The sequence below is a fragment of the Martes martes genome (assembly GCF_963455335.1).
Source record: "Martes martes genome assembly, chromosome: 3".
NCBI classification, from domain to species: Eukaryota; Metazoa; Chordata; class Mammalia; order Carnivora; family Mustelidae; genus Martes; species Martes martes.
In genome coordinates, this window is record NC_137890.1 from 3,453,051 (window position 1) to 3,469,268 (window position 16,218).

At 47.7% G+C, this 16,218-nt stretch overlaps 1 protein-coding gene across 1 annotated transcript in view; it reads right to left on the bottom strand.

Moving 5' to 3' along the window:
• The window catches only part of MYO16 (myosin XVI), a 442,217-nt gene that overhangs the window by 80,059 nt on the left and 345,940 nt on the right, over positions 1-16,218 (bottom strand). The window contains exon 27 of the mRNA XM_080798962.1: positions 16,050-16,152. Coding sequence (XP_080655088.1) covers positions 16,050-16,152 — 103 coding nt within the window. The remainder of the gene's footprint in view (positions 1-16,049; positions 16,153-16,218) is intronic.

The following is a 16,218-nucleotide window of genomic DNA, read 5'->3' on the forward strand; positions in this document are numbered from 1 at the left end:
AAATAATTTTCTTGGGTGTTGTGCGTATTGTCTAAGAATTCCCAGAACTGGGGGTAGGTGTGAGGAATGCCCTTCGCAATGTAAATTCTTGCAGGCCTCGGGGGGAAGCAGGCGTAAATAATTCTGGGGAGCCTGGTAAATACTGACAGGAGATGCTGGGGGAGCTCGGAGGTGAGGTTCTGCTAGATTAAGAAAAAGTACTGCTCAGGTGCCCCCCGGGACATGTTCATGATCATCTTCTTAGGACTTGAGACAAATGCCACCACGACGAGAAGACTCACACGTGTGCTCCCAAGCACGAGCTGGGTCGTTAAGATGCAAACACCCCTCCGCTCCAGCCCACATCACAATGACACCCACAGCTTGCGTGTAGGCACACACTGTCAGGCACTGGAAGGGTTTATAGGTCAGACTTGCCTCCAGAATGCCTGGCCAGAGGCAGTTTATGAAGCTTTTTATTTGGAAACTGAGTTTATTCCAGACCTACGTTGTCACGCCCCATCTAGCTGTCACTAGCTGTCACGTCCATCTAGCTGCCCCCTTCGCCGTGATCAGCTGTCTTAATGAAACACACGGTTGTGCAAGAGACTGGGGCCTGAGTCTTCCGTGGTGGCGGTCAGGCCGCTGAGTCAGATCCATGGGGCAAGTTCTCAATGACTGTCCTGTGACTGTCCTGACTCAGAGGCTCCTGCTTGACTGGAGGCTGTTCCTTGTTTAGTTTCCTTGTAGTTTGCTGAGATCTGAGACACTCACCTGGGTGGTGGGCTACAGAGCGTTGTTACTTTCTCTCGCTGTATTGCCATTCTCTCTCCCGAGTTGTTTTCCATAATTCATAGTCTCCCCCCCGCCCCCCAACTGCTGACTCACTTTGGCGGCCAGCAGGAAGAACAGTTGGTACTGTCTGTGAGCGCCACGGAACAGATCTGTGAGACAGGCACCGGGAAGGAGGGAGCATGGCGCCTCTCTGTTCACCGCTGACTGGCGTATGCAACTCATGGTGGGAAACCGAAGCGCAAAGGCAAAATGCATGCACATCTGTGTCCCCAAATGCAGTCCAGAAGAGTGATAGCCAGCAATATGACCCAACGGGTGGAGTCAGTGATGATCGCCAGGGGAACTCATCGGGTGTGTGTGGTGGGGGGGGGGTGCTCAACATGGGGAAAAGACCTAGGGAATGGAATGAAGACAACTGGGTTCCAGTTCCACTCTCTTAATTAAATGGGGACCCCGGCTGGACGAGAAGAGAGTTGGACAGGACGACAAAGAGCTCCCAGAGTGACATTTCTAACAGCCATTCGAAACACTGAAGTAGGTAGATCTTGAGAGGCTGGTGATATGAGGGGAGATACCGTCCTCAAAGAGAAGCTTCCTGGGAAAGATCAGCAGTGAGCAAAAATGACAGAGTTACATCTAAGGAAGAGGAATCGGGATGGGGTTAGGTAGGATTCACGGAGAAGCAAGTTATCTCCGCCATGTAGTCTTGAAGGAGGGGCAGGAATTCTCCAGGGTGTCTATGGATAGAGGGAGAAGATGAATGTGGGTCAGAAAAAGCAGCCTGTGAACAGCAAGGGGCAGGAAACCATGTTGGGGGCTAGCTGCACGAACAGTGGCGAGGGAAGGGTCCACACATGTAACCGGTGGCCACATCGTGAAGAATATTCCAGGAAAACCTGGACATTCTTCTATGAGCAAAGTGGATCCCCTGGAAGACTGAAAGAGGATCCCACCTAAACTTCCTAAAAATGACTCTTGAAATTGTATTTGAAATTTATCAAGTTCCTTCTTAAAACCGTCTGAAGAATGGATTGTTGGACTTGGCTCTGGGAGGTACTTGGTGAATGAGACAATATCATGTCATCAACGATTTGGATCTGGAAGAACCTACCACTGCTGCCTGTGTGTTGGTCAACTCTTATTCATCCTTCATTACCGAGATCAAGCCCCACTCCCATTATTAGATTTTTGAGAGCCGTTTATCCACTTCTAGTAGGCTTTGATGACTTTCACTTGTGTTCCCAGAACACCCTATGAATGATTCCTCATTTATTATATTGCATTGCATATTTGCCATTATGCATATACATTTACATCTCTCCTGGAGAATATGAAGATATATTCTTGAGCTTCACAAGTGGTGGGGATGTGGGGAGGGCGGATTCAGATTAGAAACAGAACATAAGGAATTGTGAAGTCCTCGGTATAAGAAGATGAGTCATCGCGATGGATGATAATGTCTTCAGGATGAAAATAAGTTATGACGGTCACTGAAAACATGAGCCGGACCCTAAGTCATTCAGCAAACCGGAGAGAAGTCATGGCAGCCAGTAGGTGATAGGACAAATAATGGGGGCGAGGAAAGAAAAGTGGGGTGAAGATGGTGTACAAGTGGTGTAGACGTAAGACAGAAGGCCGGGGAGCAATGACTCAGCTAGCCCCACTCCCCCACTGAGACAAAGGAAGTGAGAAAAAGTGAAACCTCCCGACAGTATTTTCAGGAACGTCCACTTTCCAGTTCGCATATGGAGGCTAAATTAGAAGGGGCGTAAATATGGAGGCAGTAGGGTTTTTTCACAGCGTCTTAGAGATTTTACAGGACCCGAAGGCGGGTCTGAGTGCTTCACACAGCAGATCTGCTTGTCTTGCAGGCGGGATAAAAGGAGTCCTTCCCGAGATCCATGGATGGGGACAGTGGCAAGGGAGGAGCTGGGTGGGAAAGTGAGACATGGGGCAAGACCTGATCCCCAGCCTCCTTCTGAGGCTCTGCTATGGTTGTGCCCAGGAAAATTCTCCAGAGGTAAAACCAAAGGTTCTGTAATGAGGGAGGCTTCTGGGCTTCCGTTTCAGTGGGAGGAGAGGGGACAGAAGCCTAAATCTACACAGGTGTCCCGCTAAGGCACAGCCTTAGACTCTGTGGGCATGGCTGGGTATCGTGCCGCCATCACCTTCAGAGGGCCAAAAAATTCTTCATTCGGCTACTTGGGCGTATTTTGTGCTTACCCTGTGGGCCTACCCATTCATTCCTTCATTCACTCTTTACACATACATACATTTTACCGTGTAATTTATTTGTGGATTGGCAATATTTGGAGATACTCATTGGAAATGTTAGCATTTGTTTGACTTTGCTGGTCTTTTAGAGACGTCATATTTAGAGTAAATGCTTCTTCTTTCCTTGAAGAGTGAAATTCATCATTTAGTAGTATTTTGGATTTCTTTGTCAGAAACTATTTTGAATAACACACTGTAGTCTTAAGTCCTCTGTTATCCCTCAGGTTAAGGATTACGGGGACATAAATCTAGGAATCTTATTTAACCAGGAAACCCAGACAAGATCACAAGGATTCTATATTTTTATTGTCTATTAATGATGTTGACCAGGAGAAAAACACTGGCCATTTTAATTTTTTCTATGGAATGAATTAATGTCAAGTTACTCCCATCATCTGTGCCTTGGTGTGCTATACCAAATCCAATAAATTAGGATTCATCTGGATGCAACCAAATGTTCCAATCACCCACATTTTTTATTTTGTTTGCGTTCTCTTATAAAATGATGTTTCTCACAACCAAAGAGAAGGAAGGAGAGGTTAAAACGTTCCCCTCCTGATCCCTCTCCCTGTGCCCTCCCTAGATGCAGAGTGTTCTGATCTGAGATTAAAATGTTAATGTCATTCCAACTCCTGTAAAAGTAAACCATCTGTGAATTATAGTCATTGCTATTTTTATTAGAAAACCATTAGTTTTTTTTTTTTTTCAGTGACAGATTTTAAAGGATTAAACAAAATTGTCATTGATGACTTCGAATGCTTCAATTCCTGCTACAGTTTTGGGGATTGTTCGGCGGGGGGGGGGGGGGCTGAGGGAGCACAGACAGCTGCTGGAGGGCGCGTGGATGGCACGTGGCAGCCTGGAGGCAGCCCTGAGGTAGAGATCAAAGGGTCCCGTGAAGACACTCTTCTCTCTTCTCTCCTTTTCCTCCTCACCATCGCTGAAGGCTGCCCCCAATCACAGAAGTGTAGACAAAGCGAGGGGGGGGGCGGGGCGGAGGCAAGCTTGCTGGCAGAGGTGGCCCTCCTGTGGAGGGGTGGAGGGACAGAGACACTCCAGGTTTCCATGGGTTTCCGTGGTAACCCAAGGATTCCCGCAGGAGGAGCCTATTACTGGCCTCGCCCTTTTCGGTACGTCCCCCATTCACTGACTGGGAGACATGGGCAAAACCGTCTTCAGAATGATCTTTCTAAGCATCAAACTCATGTTACTTTCCTGCCTAACATGATTTAATAGCGGGCCATTTTCAGGATAACATTCAAGCTCTTTGGAAATGTTTATTAGACTTTTTATACTACGGCTTTATTCAGTGCATTCAGACATTTCTCTTCTCTAACTATATCATATTGCCTGCTATTCCAAAAGGGAAGCTTGCTTTTCTTCTCTGGCTGAACACGCACTATATACCTGTCTCCAAATCACCTACTGGAGAAGCTCCTGTCCACCCTTTAAAACACAGATGGCTTGGTGAACTCCGAGTCTAGTGTGTACCTCAAAATAATGAATTCATTTTAATAGCATACCCACGTCGCTAACACACCTTGTATATACCCCCAGAACACCACTAGTTCCTGTTTTTTGTCATTATTTGTATACCCGTCTGAATATTCAACTTGACTGTGAGATACAGTGGGCTAGGATGATGTCAGGCAAATACGAAGATCTTAAGTGACATCTATCAAGGTGGAGAACATGAAAGTAGATGGGACACCAAAATGAAGAACGCAGAATTTCAAGAATGATTTTACCGGACACGAGCTATAACATGAACTCATATACTAAACAATAGTTCACTTGACATACATTTTAAAAAAGAAATCTGTTTAAACTCTTTGAACTTGGCCATTTTGCAAAAACTCATCTAATGAAAAGAGCAAGAAACAAAAATGTTAACCTTACATATTTCTGGGGCCACCAAATTTCCCAGATTTCCCAAATTTCATCCTCCAATTCTTTACCTGCCTCGGACTTGCACATTGCCTCCAGTTTAGTAATCTTCCGGAAGCCTTCATGATTCCACGTAGCCTAGCAGCTGACATGTATAACTTTGGATTCAGCATCCAAAGCCCTCCACAATATGATTTTTGTTCATCTCTAAAGAGCTCACATTTTTGACTCTTCTAAAATAGGTGTATTTTACTGTGACTTCAACATCCCACACACTCTATGAGAGCAGAAAACCAATGCAAGACTTCTGTGGACACTATCGAGGGGCGACGGCATTCTTATGCATGGAATTTGTATTAAACAGTGTTGTAGTTGCTGTCAGTGTTATGTTAGATACTGCCCTTCTCTATACCTGTTACTATTGAAATATCTTTATTAATGATCACCATACACTTAATAATACCTTGTGGTGAATGCTTACTTTTTTTTTTTTTTTTTGCTAAAAAAATGCTCTATTTTCCTTATTATTGATGAATTAATCCTTGGAAATGTTAATATCCCTTACTTTAAAAACACTAGCTTTATTCTAAGAAATACTTCTCATGTAAAGACAAGGTATCTCATGTTACAGCTGCATCAAAAGTTGCATACATAGTTGCATCATTCACTGTAATACAAGCACTCCAAAAATATGCCCACTATCTCTTCAAGTGCCCTACCAAAGTAGGTCTGTTCCCAATTTTAAAACAGCTTTCTTGACAAGATTCTGAACAATACAGTCTTTCTTTTATGTGTTTTGATGTCTGCATCACTCTCCCATCAGCCTTGTTTTCTTTCCTGCTGATCTGAGAATGTCATTGTGTTCCTTTAAAACACGGTTCTTTCTACTTTTACCACGCAAAGCACTTTCTGTGCCTACTAGGTAACCTTTTCCAAACAGAAACAGCTCCAAACCCCAACACTTCCATATGCCCACCATGAACAGTCCTGCACTTACTCCTGGTTCTGTGTCATTTTCACATACTCTCAGGTGCATTGTATCTTAGAGCTTTCCTGATTTTCCTGTCTCATATTTATTCACCCATCTATGCTATCAGTGGTCTGTCCTCTCCAGCTATTTAATCATTCATCCATCCCTCCATCCACCCATCCACTCCTCCATCTATCCTTCCCTCTATCCAATCACTCCCCCATCCATCTCTCTATTCATCCCCACATCCACTAATATATCCATCCATCCATTTATCCAACCAACTATTCCACAGTCCATCCATCCATCCATCCATCCATCCATCCATCCATCCCAACATTTGCCAGAGGCTGATACCCAGCACCTTGCCAGGTTCTACGACCCCAAGGATGAATAGAATATGGCCTATCCTTTCAAGAAGCTCAGAGAAATAACCATTTAACTAAAATTCATCTTCCTCAGGCTGAATTAACCTATTTCCCCATTTGCTTCTTGGATTCACTGCGTTTCTAAGGATGGACATTATTTTATGTGTGTACATTTCATTGTTATTATTTCAATACTTCACATTTTCATGGTAGCTTTGAAAAACTACCAAATGGAAATATTCTAATGTTCAGCCTGGCTCTAAATGTATTTTTAAACATCCTCAGAGGATACATTTATACTAAAATACAAGTTCTCTTTGTTATAAATAGACTATTCTTGAAGTTTAACTTCAACACAGAGAAGATAATCACAGCCACACACACCGTACAGGGCACCACATCTGCAGGTATTCGAGGAAGGCGGTTCGGCTCGAATTACAGATAATTACAGGTTAAGAAAATGAATTACTCTCACCTAGAACAGTATGACCTGTACAGCAAACAGAGATGAACAAAAACTCCTATTCTGAGCTGACTGGTGAGTAACTCCCTATGTGATCCCACACATGGCTTCATTCCAGAAATCATATCGATGTGGTCAAGAGCTTGACGAAAGCAAACCTCTTCCACTCAAAGTCACCCATCAGGAAAAGCAAACCAAAGCCAGAGCCTCACAAAGCTGATCGGCTTCAGAATCAGAGAGGAGAGGACGTCGGAGAGGTGGATGCATTCGTTGAAGGAGCAACACTGGTCTCTGTTTTTAACAAAATGGCCTCGATACTATGAAAAATTACCTGCCTCGTGGAATGTGTATGCTATAAATGATTAGCTGCAGTGAACACACAGTCCCAGCCCGCTGTCCTGCCCGAGGTCTTCACACACACACACACACACACACACGCGCGCGCACACACACACATACATGCGGGGGCCCTCCCCCACCAGCGTCTGCCAAGTCACTGCTTCGTGTGTCTTTTGAGGTTTGCTTTGCTTCTAAAACTGGGAATACTCATGCCGCCCCGGCTCTTATATCCTTCGTCCTAAAGAGCATTTTTTAGATATTAAAAAAAAGATACTTACATCGATTTCTTAATTTTCCAAATATCTGTAGCGTGGTGTGTTCACATCTTCTCTGAGACTCATCTGCATGTATGTTTGTGAACCGTCTCCTGCTTTCGACTCCCAGAGAGCCAGGGTTTGGCGTTGTCTCGAGATCCGCCCTATTTCGTGTGGCCAACTCGCACGTGTTAATAATGTCGGTTTTAAAGGAGATTTCACTCTTCAAGTGACTTAATAGGCCCATCTACCAAAGGCCACTGTCCCTTCCCCGCACCGGCTGCCCCTGTCCCTCCCACCCCTGTCGCTGCAGGCCGTGTGCACTGGCTTCTCAGCCCTGTTCTTGTGTCCGGCAACACACTGGTTCATGCTTAAATCATAAATCAGGTCACCTCACTATCCCCTTTGAAGCTTATCAATAGCTTCACGGTGAACTTGAAACAGAAAGTGCTGTTTTGATGCAACCAAGGTCCCACGGGCTTGGTCCCTGCTTACCACAAGCCTCATTCTCAAGGTGGTGACTTGGTGTCCCCAAAGGGTGAACCCGGTTCCTGATCAGCAAAAAAATCCTTGGCTATTGCAATGTTTGAGGCATCCAGTAGGTGCTTAATCAAGGCTTGCTGCGGGACTCAATAACCCTAGATCGACACACGCGAGACGGAGCACTGGGTAAGGCATGGACAGAGCCACCACTTTGTAGTAACTGTCAGGCAATTGTTAATGACCGTCCGGGAGGACTGCACTCTGGAGGACCACAAGTCACTGTCAGAGTGAAGAATTTTCTTACTCTTCCCAGTAATCAATTTGTTAGTAATTTCTCTCATTAATTTTCCTCCCTAGTGCAGTGATAATGAAAGCATGAGGTCGAGAAACACTGCCCCATGGCATCGTTCTCTCCCCTGTCTCCCAGTTCCTGGTGCTCCAGCCACCCTGCCCCCGCTCCCCAGCCCTCAGCTGAACTGATCTCAGGGGGTGGCACCCTCGGCTCCCGCCCTGGACCCTGCCTCCTGCTCCTCAACCTTCACGTCTCAGCCCGCACGTGTTCATCGCAGAGATGCTCTTCCTGACAACTGCCTCTCTAAACCAGGGTCCCGTGGGTTCCTCCCCAGCATGGATCCCAACCTGTCCTTCTCCGTTAGTTGACTGCGGTCCCCCCTCCCCCTCTCGACCCTGCTAGCCTGCAAGCCTGTGGAAGAGGGCCACGGTGTTCCACCTTTACAATGCACCGTATCTCCTTGTGTAGCTTCAGGGACATCAGGGGTGCTCAGAAGATGCTTGTTGACTCAATCAGCCAATAAGCCTGGAGCTGGAGGAAGGGAACTGGCCTTCTAGGTGATGAGAGCTGGATTAGGAATAGGCACGGCTACGTTTCCCTGACCAGTGATTAAGTGCAGGTACTACACTGAGCCCTTTGTGCAAGGAAGCTGAGAGGAACGCTACCACGCGTGTCAGGAAGGCTTGATGGTGGACACCTCCATTTCCAAAGAAAAAACGTGGTAGTCGGTACATTTATTCATTCCTTCAGCAAATACATGTTCGGTATCTACTGTGTGCCAGATGCTGTTGGGAATGTAATAGTGAAACACACACACACACACACACACACACGTACACGATGATAAATATTGTATGTATCTAGAGAGATATATCTGAAGAAGACGTGAGAGTTTTCCTCAGTGGAGAGAGACACACTGCCTAGGAATCAGACTTTGTAATATTATTTTTAAAAGCTGAGTGGGCGAATACACACCCGACCTTTGGAGTACGTATCTCTGGGTATTTCGATGATGGGTGATCTGTATTTTTTCTTTAATTTTCACTATTTTTCAAATTCCTTATCAAGAATAAACACTACTTTCATAACACAAATGTGTTCATGTGTGTGTGTGTGTGTGTGTGTCTAGTACAAGAGAAAAAAGGAAGTCAATATTGTGCATGGGTATAGTAATTCTCAGTTTATAATGTACATAGTACCAAGAGATACTCTAGGATCCCTAATGTTTATTATTTTCAACATTAATAATTCTAGAGAAAGGGAAGGGATGTGAGAGAAAGAATAATTTTATAGGCTATTTTCTAGCCTGTACTTATAGCTGATTTATGAAGTGCTCCTTGAGTAATAAAACAAAGGTTATAAACCATTAATTTATTGTGCTAATAAGAGCCAAGGGCTCTAATACCATTGTCTTGTCTTAGAAGATGTAAAAAAAGTGGAAGGTGCTTAAAACTTCAACAGTTTCTTGCTCTTACTTTTATTATCTTTTCTCTACTGTACTATTTTAGATTAATGAAATAATAAATCCTTCATCCAACTGTCTTTATTTAATGTTATGGTAAAATGTTAATCTTGCAATGCTCAGCACTGTAAGAGGGGCTCCTTCAAAGATCATATATTTTATGGAGACGCTCCATGAAATCTAGGCCACCCTGTGAAAATCACACTAGAAGATGACGGTAAAGAAAATAATCCTTGCAATTTTTTTTTGTGAGTGAACCAACACAAATAGGAAAAGTATATTTCACTAGGATTTGGGGTTTGCCTTTTGTGAGAGCCCCTGGTTGCTTCTCTCAGGATCTCTGTCCCCCTGCCCCTCTCTGTCCCTCTCCCTCTCACACTCACATGCCCACACGCGCGTGAGTAGCTATCGTGTCGTGGGCTAGTTGGGAGGAAGCTGAAGTTCCCATTCTGTTTCTCACTTCCTGCCTGTCCAGTGGTGACTAAGTCACCGGAAGTCTCCCTGGGTCCGCCTTCTCATCCTGACGCCATGTCACCTTCTCTCAACTTCACCGTCCACGGCTTCCAGCAACCGTTACCATGAGCCCCTGCTTCGAGGAGCCTCCCCTCACAGGGCTGTCCTCCCTGCCTTCCCACAGAACTTCCCAAAGTCCTCAGACTATGACTGAAGGGACAGGGAAACTTCACCGCGAGAGCTCTCCCCAACGCGGGCCAGCCATTCCCCCGCACCGACTTGCCCTGCGCTCCGAGCCTCTGTGCTGGGAAATGGCGCCCCTAGCCACGCTCGGACGGACTCCGACAGATTTGTTTCTCCCTTCGTCATCCCACCAGATGGCTTTCAAATGAATATAGCATTCAAATAACTACACAGAAAAAATCATCCTATAACCAGTTGATTCATATAAAATGTGTGAAAATCAGATTATACCATTTATTTTTCCACTTAGAATTAGTAGTTTCAAAAGTTTTCACTTTACATAAATGACATAACAAAGCAAAACAAGCATGTTCCACATGGGCCTAAGTGCCTGCCAGTCACTTTTCCGTGGCGCGGGGAAACCAGGGCGGAAAGTGGTTGATTCGATGCGCACAGCTTCGGAGGGGTTATTTTCAAAGGCGCCTGAAAGTAGAACTGAACTAAAAACGGACGTGTTTAGAGAGAGCACGTGTCAGAATAATTGTTAAAAACAAACAACGGAAGGTTAATAACTCGTGGATCCACACAACTTGTTTTCACTCTGTGACTTAATTCCAGCTCTCTGGATTTTTTCCACAAATGAAGTAAGCTGAACACTCTGTTTCATCAAGAAAAGTGTACCTGGTGCGACAGAGGAAACGAGATCCTGCAAGAAATAACATGGGGTCTCACAAAAGTACTGTAAGTCAGTCATATTGAGTCTACTCAGCTTACTTCTAGAACCTTCCGCTCCTCCTCGAACAACTGGCGTAAATGCACCATGAAATAAGGCCGAGGCACTGACTAGGCTGCCATATTTTAAAAAACATATCATTTCATTGTCTACACGAGCAAGAAACCACCAGCGAGAAGGACTCCTTGGCAGTCACCACTGCATCCTGATTATTTCTCACTTTTGTTCAAAACAAAAGCACCTGATGTGAAAGCCACGATGTGGAGAATGTTAAGAGAACAGCATCACGGGCGGGTTTGCCAACACTTGTGGTGAGCGGTTGGAATCTCGTAACAGGAGGCGGGAGGATCCTTCAAGAAGTGAGGCGGTGGCGCGCCTGTGGGGCTCAGTGGGTTAAACCCTGTGCCTTCAGCTCAGGTCATGATCCCAGGGTCCTGGGATCGAGCCCCGCATCGGGCTCTCTGCTCAGTGGGGAGCCTGCTTCCCCCTCTCTCTGTCTGCCTCTCTGCTTACTTGTGATCTCTGTCAAAGAAATAAATACAATCTTTAAAAAACAAAAAAGAAGTGAGGCAGAAAATACAATAGGTTCCTTAGGACTTGAAGGCAAAAATGCTTTGGAACAAAACACAGTGCGACTAACATGTCTTTTTCATAACTGCTCAAGATAATTAATTTGACCCTATATAATATTCTATTTAAATTGTATTTATGGGGTGGTAGCAAATTTTAAAAATAATTCTCAATTACAGGAAGTAATTTATGAACACATTTATCTTCGAATCATAGAGATAGGCTGCACTTCTGACTGTCATCTCAAAACAATGCCCTAGATATTACCACTCTCAGGTTTTTGCGGTGAATTATTCCAGATCGTACACAGTCTTAAACCTGTGTATCCGCGTAAAATGTATAGTAGGATTTGGCCGCTTCTTAGGGACCAAGACTTATCCGCTACCGTCTACCGCGTCTCCTTCCCCTTTGCCCCCTTCCTGGGGACGCAGGAGCAAACTCGACACACACCAATCCCGGGTGACGGACAGACCATCAGCAACCTTAGAGAAGGTGTGCGACCTGAGGGGTGAGAAGAGAGCGGAGAGGCGGGAGCGAGCGCTCTGGAGAGCTGGGGTGCCGGGAGGTCCGAAGACAGGAGGGAGCGGGCCTGGCAGCCTCAGGCTGCGATTTGCCCAAACGGCTTACGACGACTATTCTCAGGCTGCCCTCGCTCAAGTCGTGAGCTGGAAGCTCCCCTTGACTCCGTCTCCAGGACTGTCACCCAGAACTGCTTCCCGCCCCAGGGCTGCCTGGGGACGGCCAGAGCGGCGGCTCGGTCTGAGACGGATCGGAGTGAAACCGAGAGTCCTTGCTTGATGCCAGCCCTCCGTCTCCATCTTCTCTCCCTCCTCTAGCTCTCCCTTCCCTCCTCCTCCTTTTTCCCCCAAGAGGCAGTTAGGAAGGGGCGTCCAAAGCACTGTGCTACGTGGGGGTCGCCGGCTGATGGTCTGGGTAAGAACGACTGGGACAGGAACCGACCTGCCCCGGGCCGCTGTCCCTGTGACTCTCCCTCACCTACCAGCTGAATGACCCGCGTAAGAAGACACAGACCACGATCTGCTCAGAGCCGCAAAGAGATCCGCACGTGCCTTTGATCAAAGCTCACGCGGCGATGCAGAACCTTTGCCTTCTGAGTTGCGTCATCTGAATAGACGCGCTCCAGATGCTTACGTTAAAAGATACAGATCCAGTCAAATGCCGTGGGAAGACCGCAGCCTAGCAAGACACGGATGGGGTCTCAGCAGAGCGGCCCTTCCGCGGAAACTAAGCATTAGCCACACCTGGTCCCTCGATCCGCCACGCCGATCTGCAAGGCTCCGCTGCCTCGATCTCAAACGAGGTCGTTACCGTTCACCCAGCCGACTTTCCTTTCTCCGCGTACCCTTGTTATTAGGTTTAAATCAAACAAGGCCAAAGCTCGGAATAGTTGTAACGCGTAATGTCGATGAGAGGAATCATCGTGCATACAATATTAACATTTCCAGGGCCTCCCACGCTGACTCCAGACCCACAACTCCATGGAGAATCAATCGGTAAACAAACCCAACAGCCCTGAACGGGGCAGGTCTCTCTCCGCCTCTGAAACAGAAGGAGACGCGTTGCTACAATGTGCGAAAGTGGGAGAAGATGGGGCTCAGACCCCCTGCTGACGCCTCCGGGGCTTCCCTGCACGGAGTCTGACCTATGCAAAGGAGAGCCGAAGCGCCCACTACCAACACCTCCAAGACCCATCGGAGCGGCAGGAAGAGGCTCATCGTATTTTTAGCGAAGAGAATTGAATTTCTAGCTAACGCTCCGCGCAGTTTCACGCAGTAAAGACGGCTCCGATCCCTGCTGGCTCCTAGCGCTGCTTTTAAAAATACGGGCACGAGTGACTATTAATTCCCGCTGACCATTCAGACCCAAGGATGAGCACTGACTGTTTACTAGAAACACACATCGTGACTCTCGGCAATTTGGGAATCGTGCTACAAAGCGACAGCCATCCATTAGGACCTCACTGCGGCTTCACTGGCTCCGCGGTCGACTCGTCCTGCTTCACCGCCGGGAGGACAGTCACAGCCACTCCTCCAGCAGCGAAGGACGCGTTTCAGACACAGGCTTTGCTTTTGACACTGACGAGTCTGACTTTCCAGGTCAGGAATAAATGATGTTTTTTAAAAAAAAATTTTTCTGCTGGCTCACCTGGGTGGCTCAGTGGATTACACACGTGGCTCTGGATTTCGGCTCAGGTCATGAGATCGAGCCCGGCCTGGGGCTCCGCACGGGGCACGGAGTCTGTGCAAGATTCTCTGTCCCTTTCCTCTGCCCTTCTCACTCGCTCGCTCTTTCTAATTAAATAAATTATTTAATTGCAAATTGTTTTGCTCTCTGTCTAGCAGAAAAGTGTAACACGAACAGGCTTTATTTCTAGGAAGTCAAGAATCTGTCTCACTGTAAAACGTATACGAGAAGTTACGTTTTGGAGAAGCTGAAGAAAGCCGCCTTTCCTAACAACTCACTACGGAACACACAACCCAACACGCAGAGGGTAAAAGGGTTCATGTATTTCTTTTGTCCCGTATTTTTAGTCTCCTTTTGGGGAGTGGAGGAGTGGGGGAAAACGGACCAGTGCAATGAGATGGGAACCCGTTCCCGTTTTTTGTTTTGATGCACTTCTTCAAAGTTCCAACGCGTGTTGCGATATAATACCTCCCCCAGCTGCGATTTCGAGTGTCCCAGCACACGCAGTGGTGCAGAAGGAATGGCTGTCAGGAGGCGCCTGTGTGGGACCCCCATCAGAGGACTGATGTGTGTCGCACACCAGGTTTACCACCTGCTGGGGGAACAACTCTTCCAAACGCCTTCACCTTTTCTCCAGAACCCATGCCGCCTTTCAGTATTAATAAAGCATATTATCCTTATCTGTGAGTCTTTCTTCTTTTTCTTCTTCTTCTTCTTTTTTTTTTTCTCTGAGAGAGAGAGAGAATGGGCAAGAGGATGAGCAGGAGGGGCAGAGGGAGAGAGAGAATCTCAAGCAGACGCCGAGCTCAGCAGAGCCTGACACGGGGCTCGATCTCAGGACCCTGACATTACAGCCTGAGCCGAAACCAAGAGTCAGACCCTTGACCGACCGTGCCACCCAGGCGTCCCTCTGAATATACTTCAAAGGGAAACAAATACACGAAAATCTCAGTTACGTGTTCAGGAACCACTACTCCCAGCAGTGATCCAGTCACGATGACGTCCGCTTCCTGGAGTCCGTGTCACCGTTCTGTATGTGAACCCGCCTCTCCTGCCCCCGGCTCCAGAGCGGTGAGCGGACACCGTCCCACGTTAGTGACTCCCCCTCACTCCCTTTCCAGTCCAACCTCTGAGTACACGACTCCTACAGACCGCGTGCGCCTCCGCCTTCAGACTATTTAAAGCTCATCCCATTATTAGCTGAAAACAAAGGAAAAGGAAAGAAGATAATAGAGAGACTGGGCGGCACAGACAATGGAGTCATCAGTCACCGGTCTGACGTTCCAGGTTTCATGTCCTTTGCCGCAGACACAGGAAGGGCCAATGCCAGCCCCGCGGTCCCCCCCGTGTCACCTAGAGTGGGCGCCACCACATACAACCAGTGATTCCAAACCATCAGGAGGGACGCCTGCATCTTTGGCCTCGTCTGTTATCCTACGTTGTCTCTTGGAGATGCCCCACGGCTTTTCAACATTACATTTATGGCTGCTTTTTGGTCGTTGTTAGGTTTTGCCAAAGCGATTGGTCGCCATGCTCTTTGCCACGTGGGCACGTTCTGCTGTTTTATGGCCGGAAACGTCCTGGGCCTCCTGATGTCTGTGTCTTTCTTCTGTTTCCCGTTCCTGAATCACTAGGACATTCCCAAATGCTTTCAGAAGTTTCGAACCTCCTGCTCTCCACCCTTGTCACAGACAGCATTCTGATGTTGTTTCAGGTGCTGAACAAAATCAGAACTGTACCCCGCTGTTTCTGGGGAGCCCCCCCCAGGCTATTCTGTGTCATGTTAGTTCTTCCTTCCAGAAGGAGGAGCTCTTGTTCCCACAGGCCCCTGGACTCTGCCAACCAAGGGGTCACGCGAAAGACTGAATGTTTCCAGACGCAAACCTTTTGCCACGGAGTGAGGTAGAAGGGACAGTGACCTTTCCTGTGTGTGGCGGCTGAGAAGCAGCAGACAGGGGCCCCCCCAGCCCTGGATGAGCCAGGAAGTGGGTGTGAAGAAGACAGAATCCAGGCGAGGGCTGAGACACCAACGCCCTCGTCTGCTCTCTGCTCACTCCCTTAGAAAGGCTGAATGACAAGGGGACCGACACACGGGCCAACAACATGCGGCACGACCTTCTCGTCCGTGCCGCGGAGGGAGCCGCGGGCCCCCTCGCACGTCCGCCACCACACGCGACAACGGGAAAATCCGAAAGACCCGTGTGCTCCCAGGGACCATGCCCGTGGCTCGTCGCAAACACGTTCCCCTTTCTGCCATGGAGGCTGCCGGCACCCACGGGGACCCGGCTGGTTCGTGCGGATCCCGAGCCGCGCTGCCAGGTCGCTCGCGGGTCACTCACCTGCCAGTCTTGCAGTCTGCACCGCTGGAGAACGAGGCGACACCTCTCCTCGGCAGACAGCGGCTGCTTCTCGCCCGGGAGCGTGTGGGCCAGCGGCCTGTACCTGCGGGAGGCGGCAGGGACACGAAAGCCATGACCGAGTGTGTCAAGCAGAGGCTTCTTCTGTGCG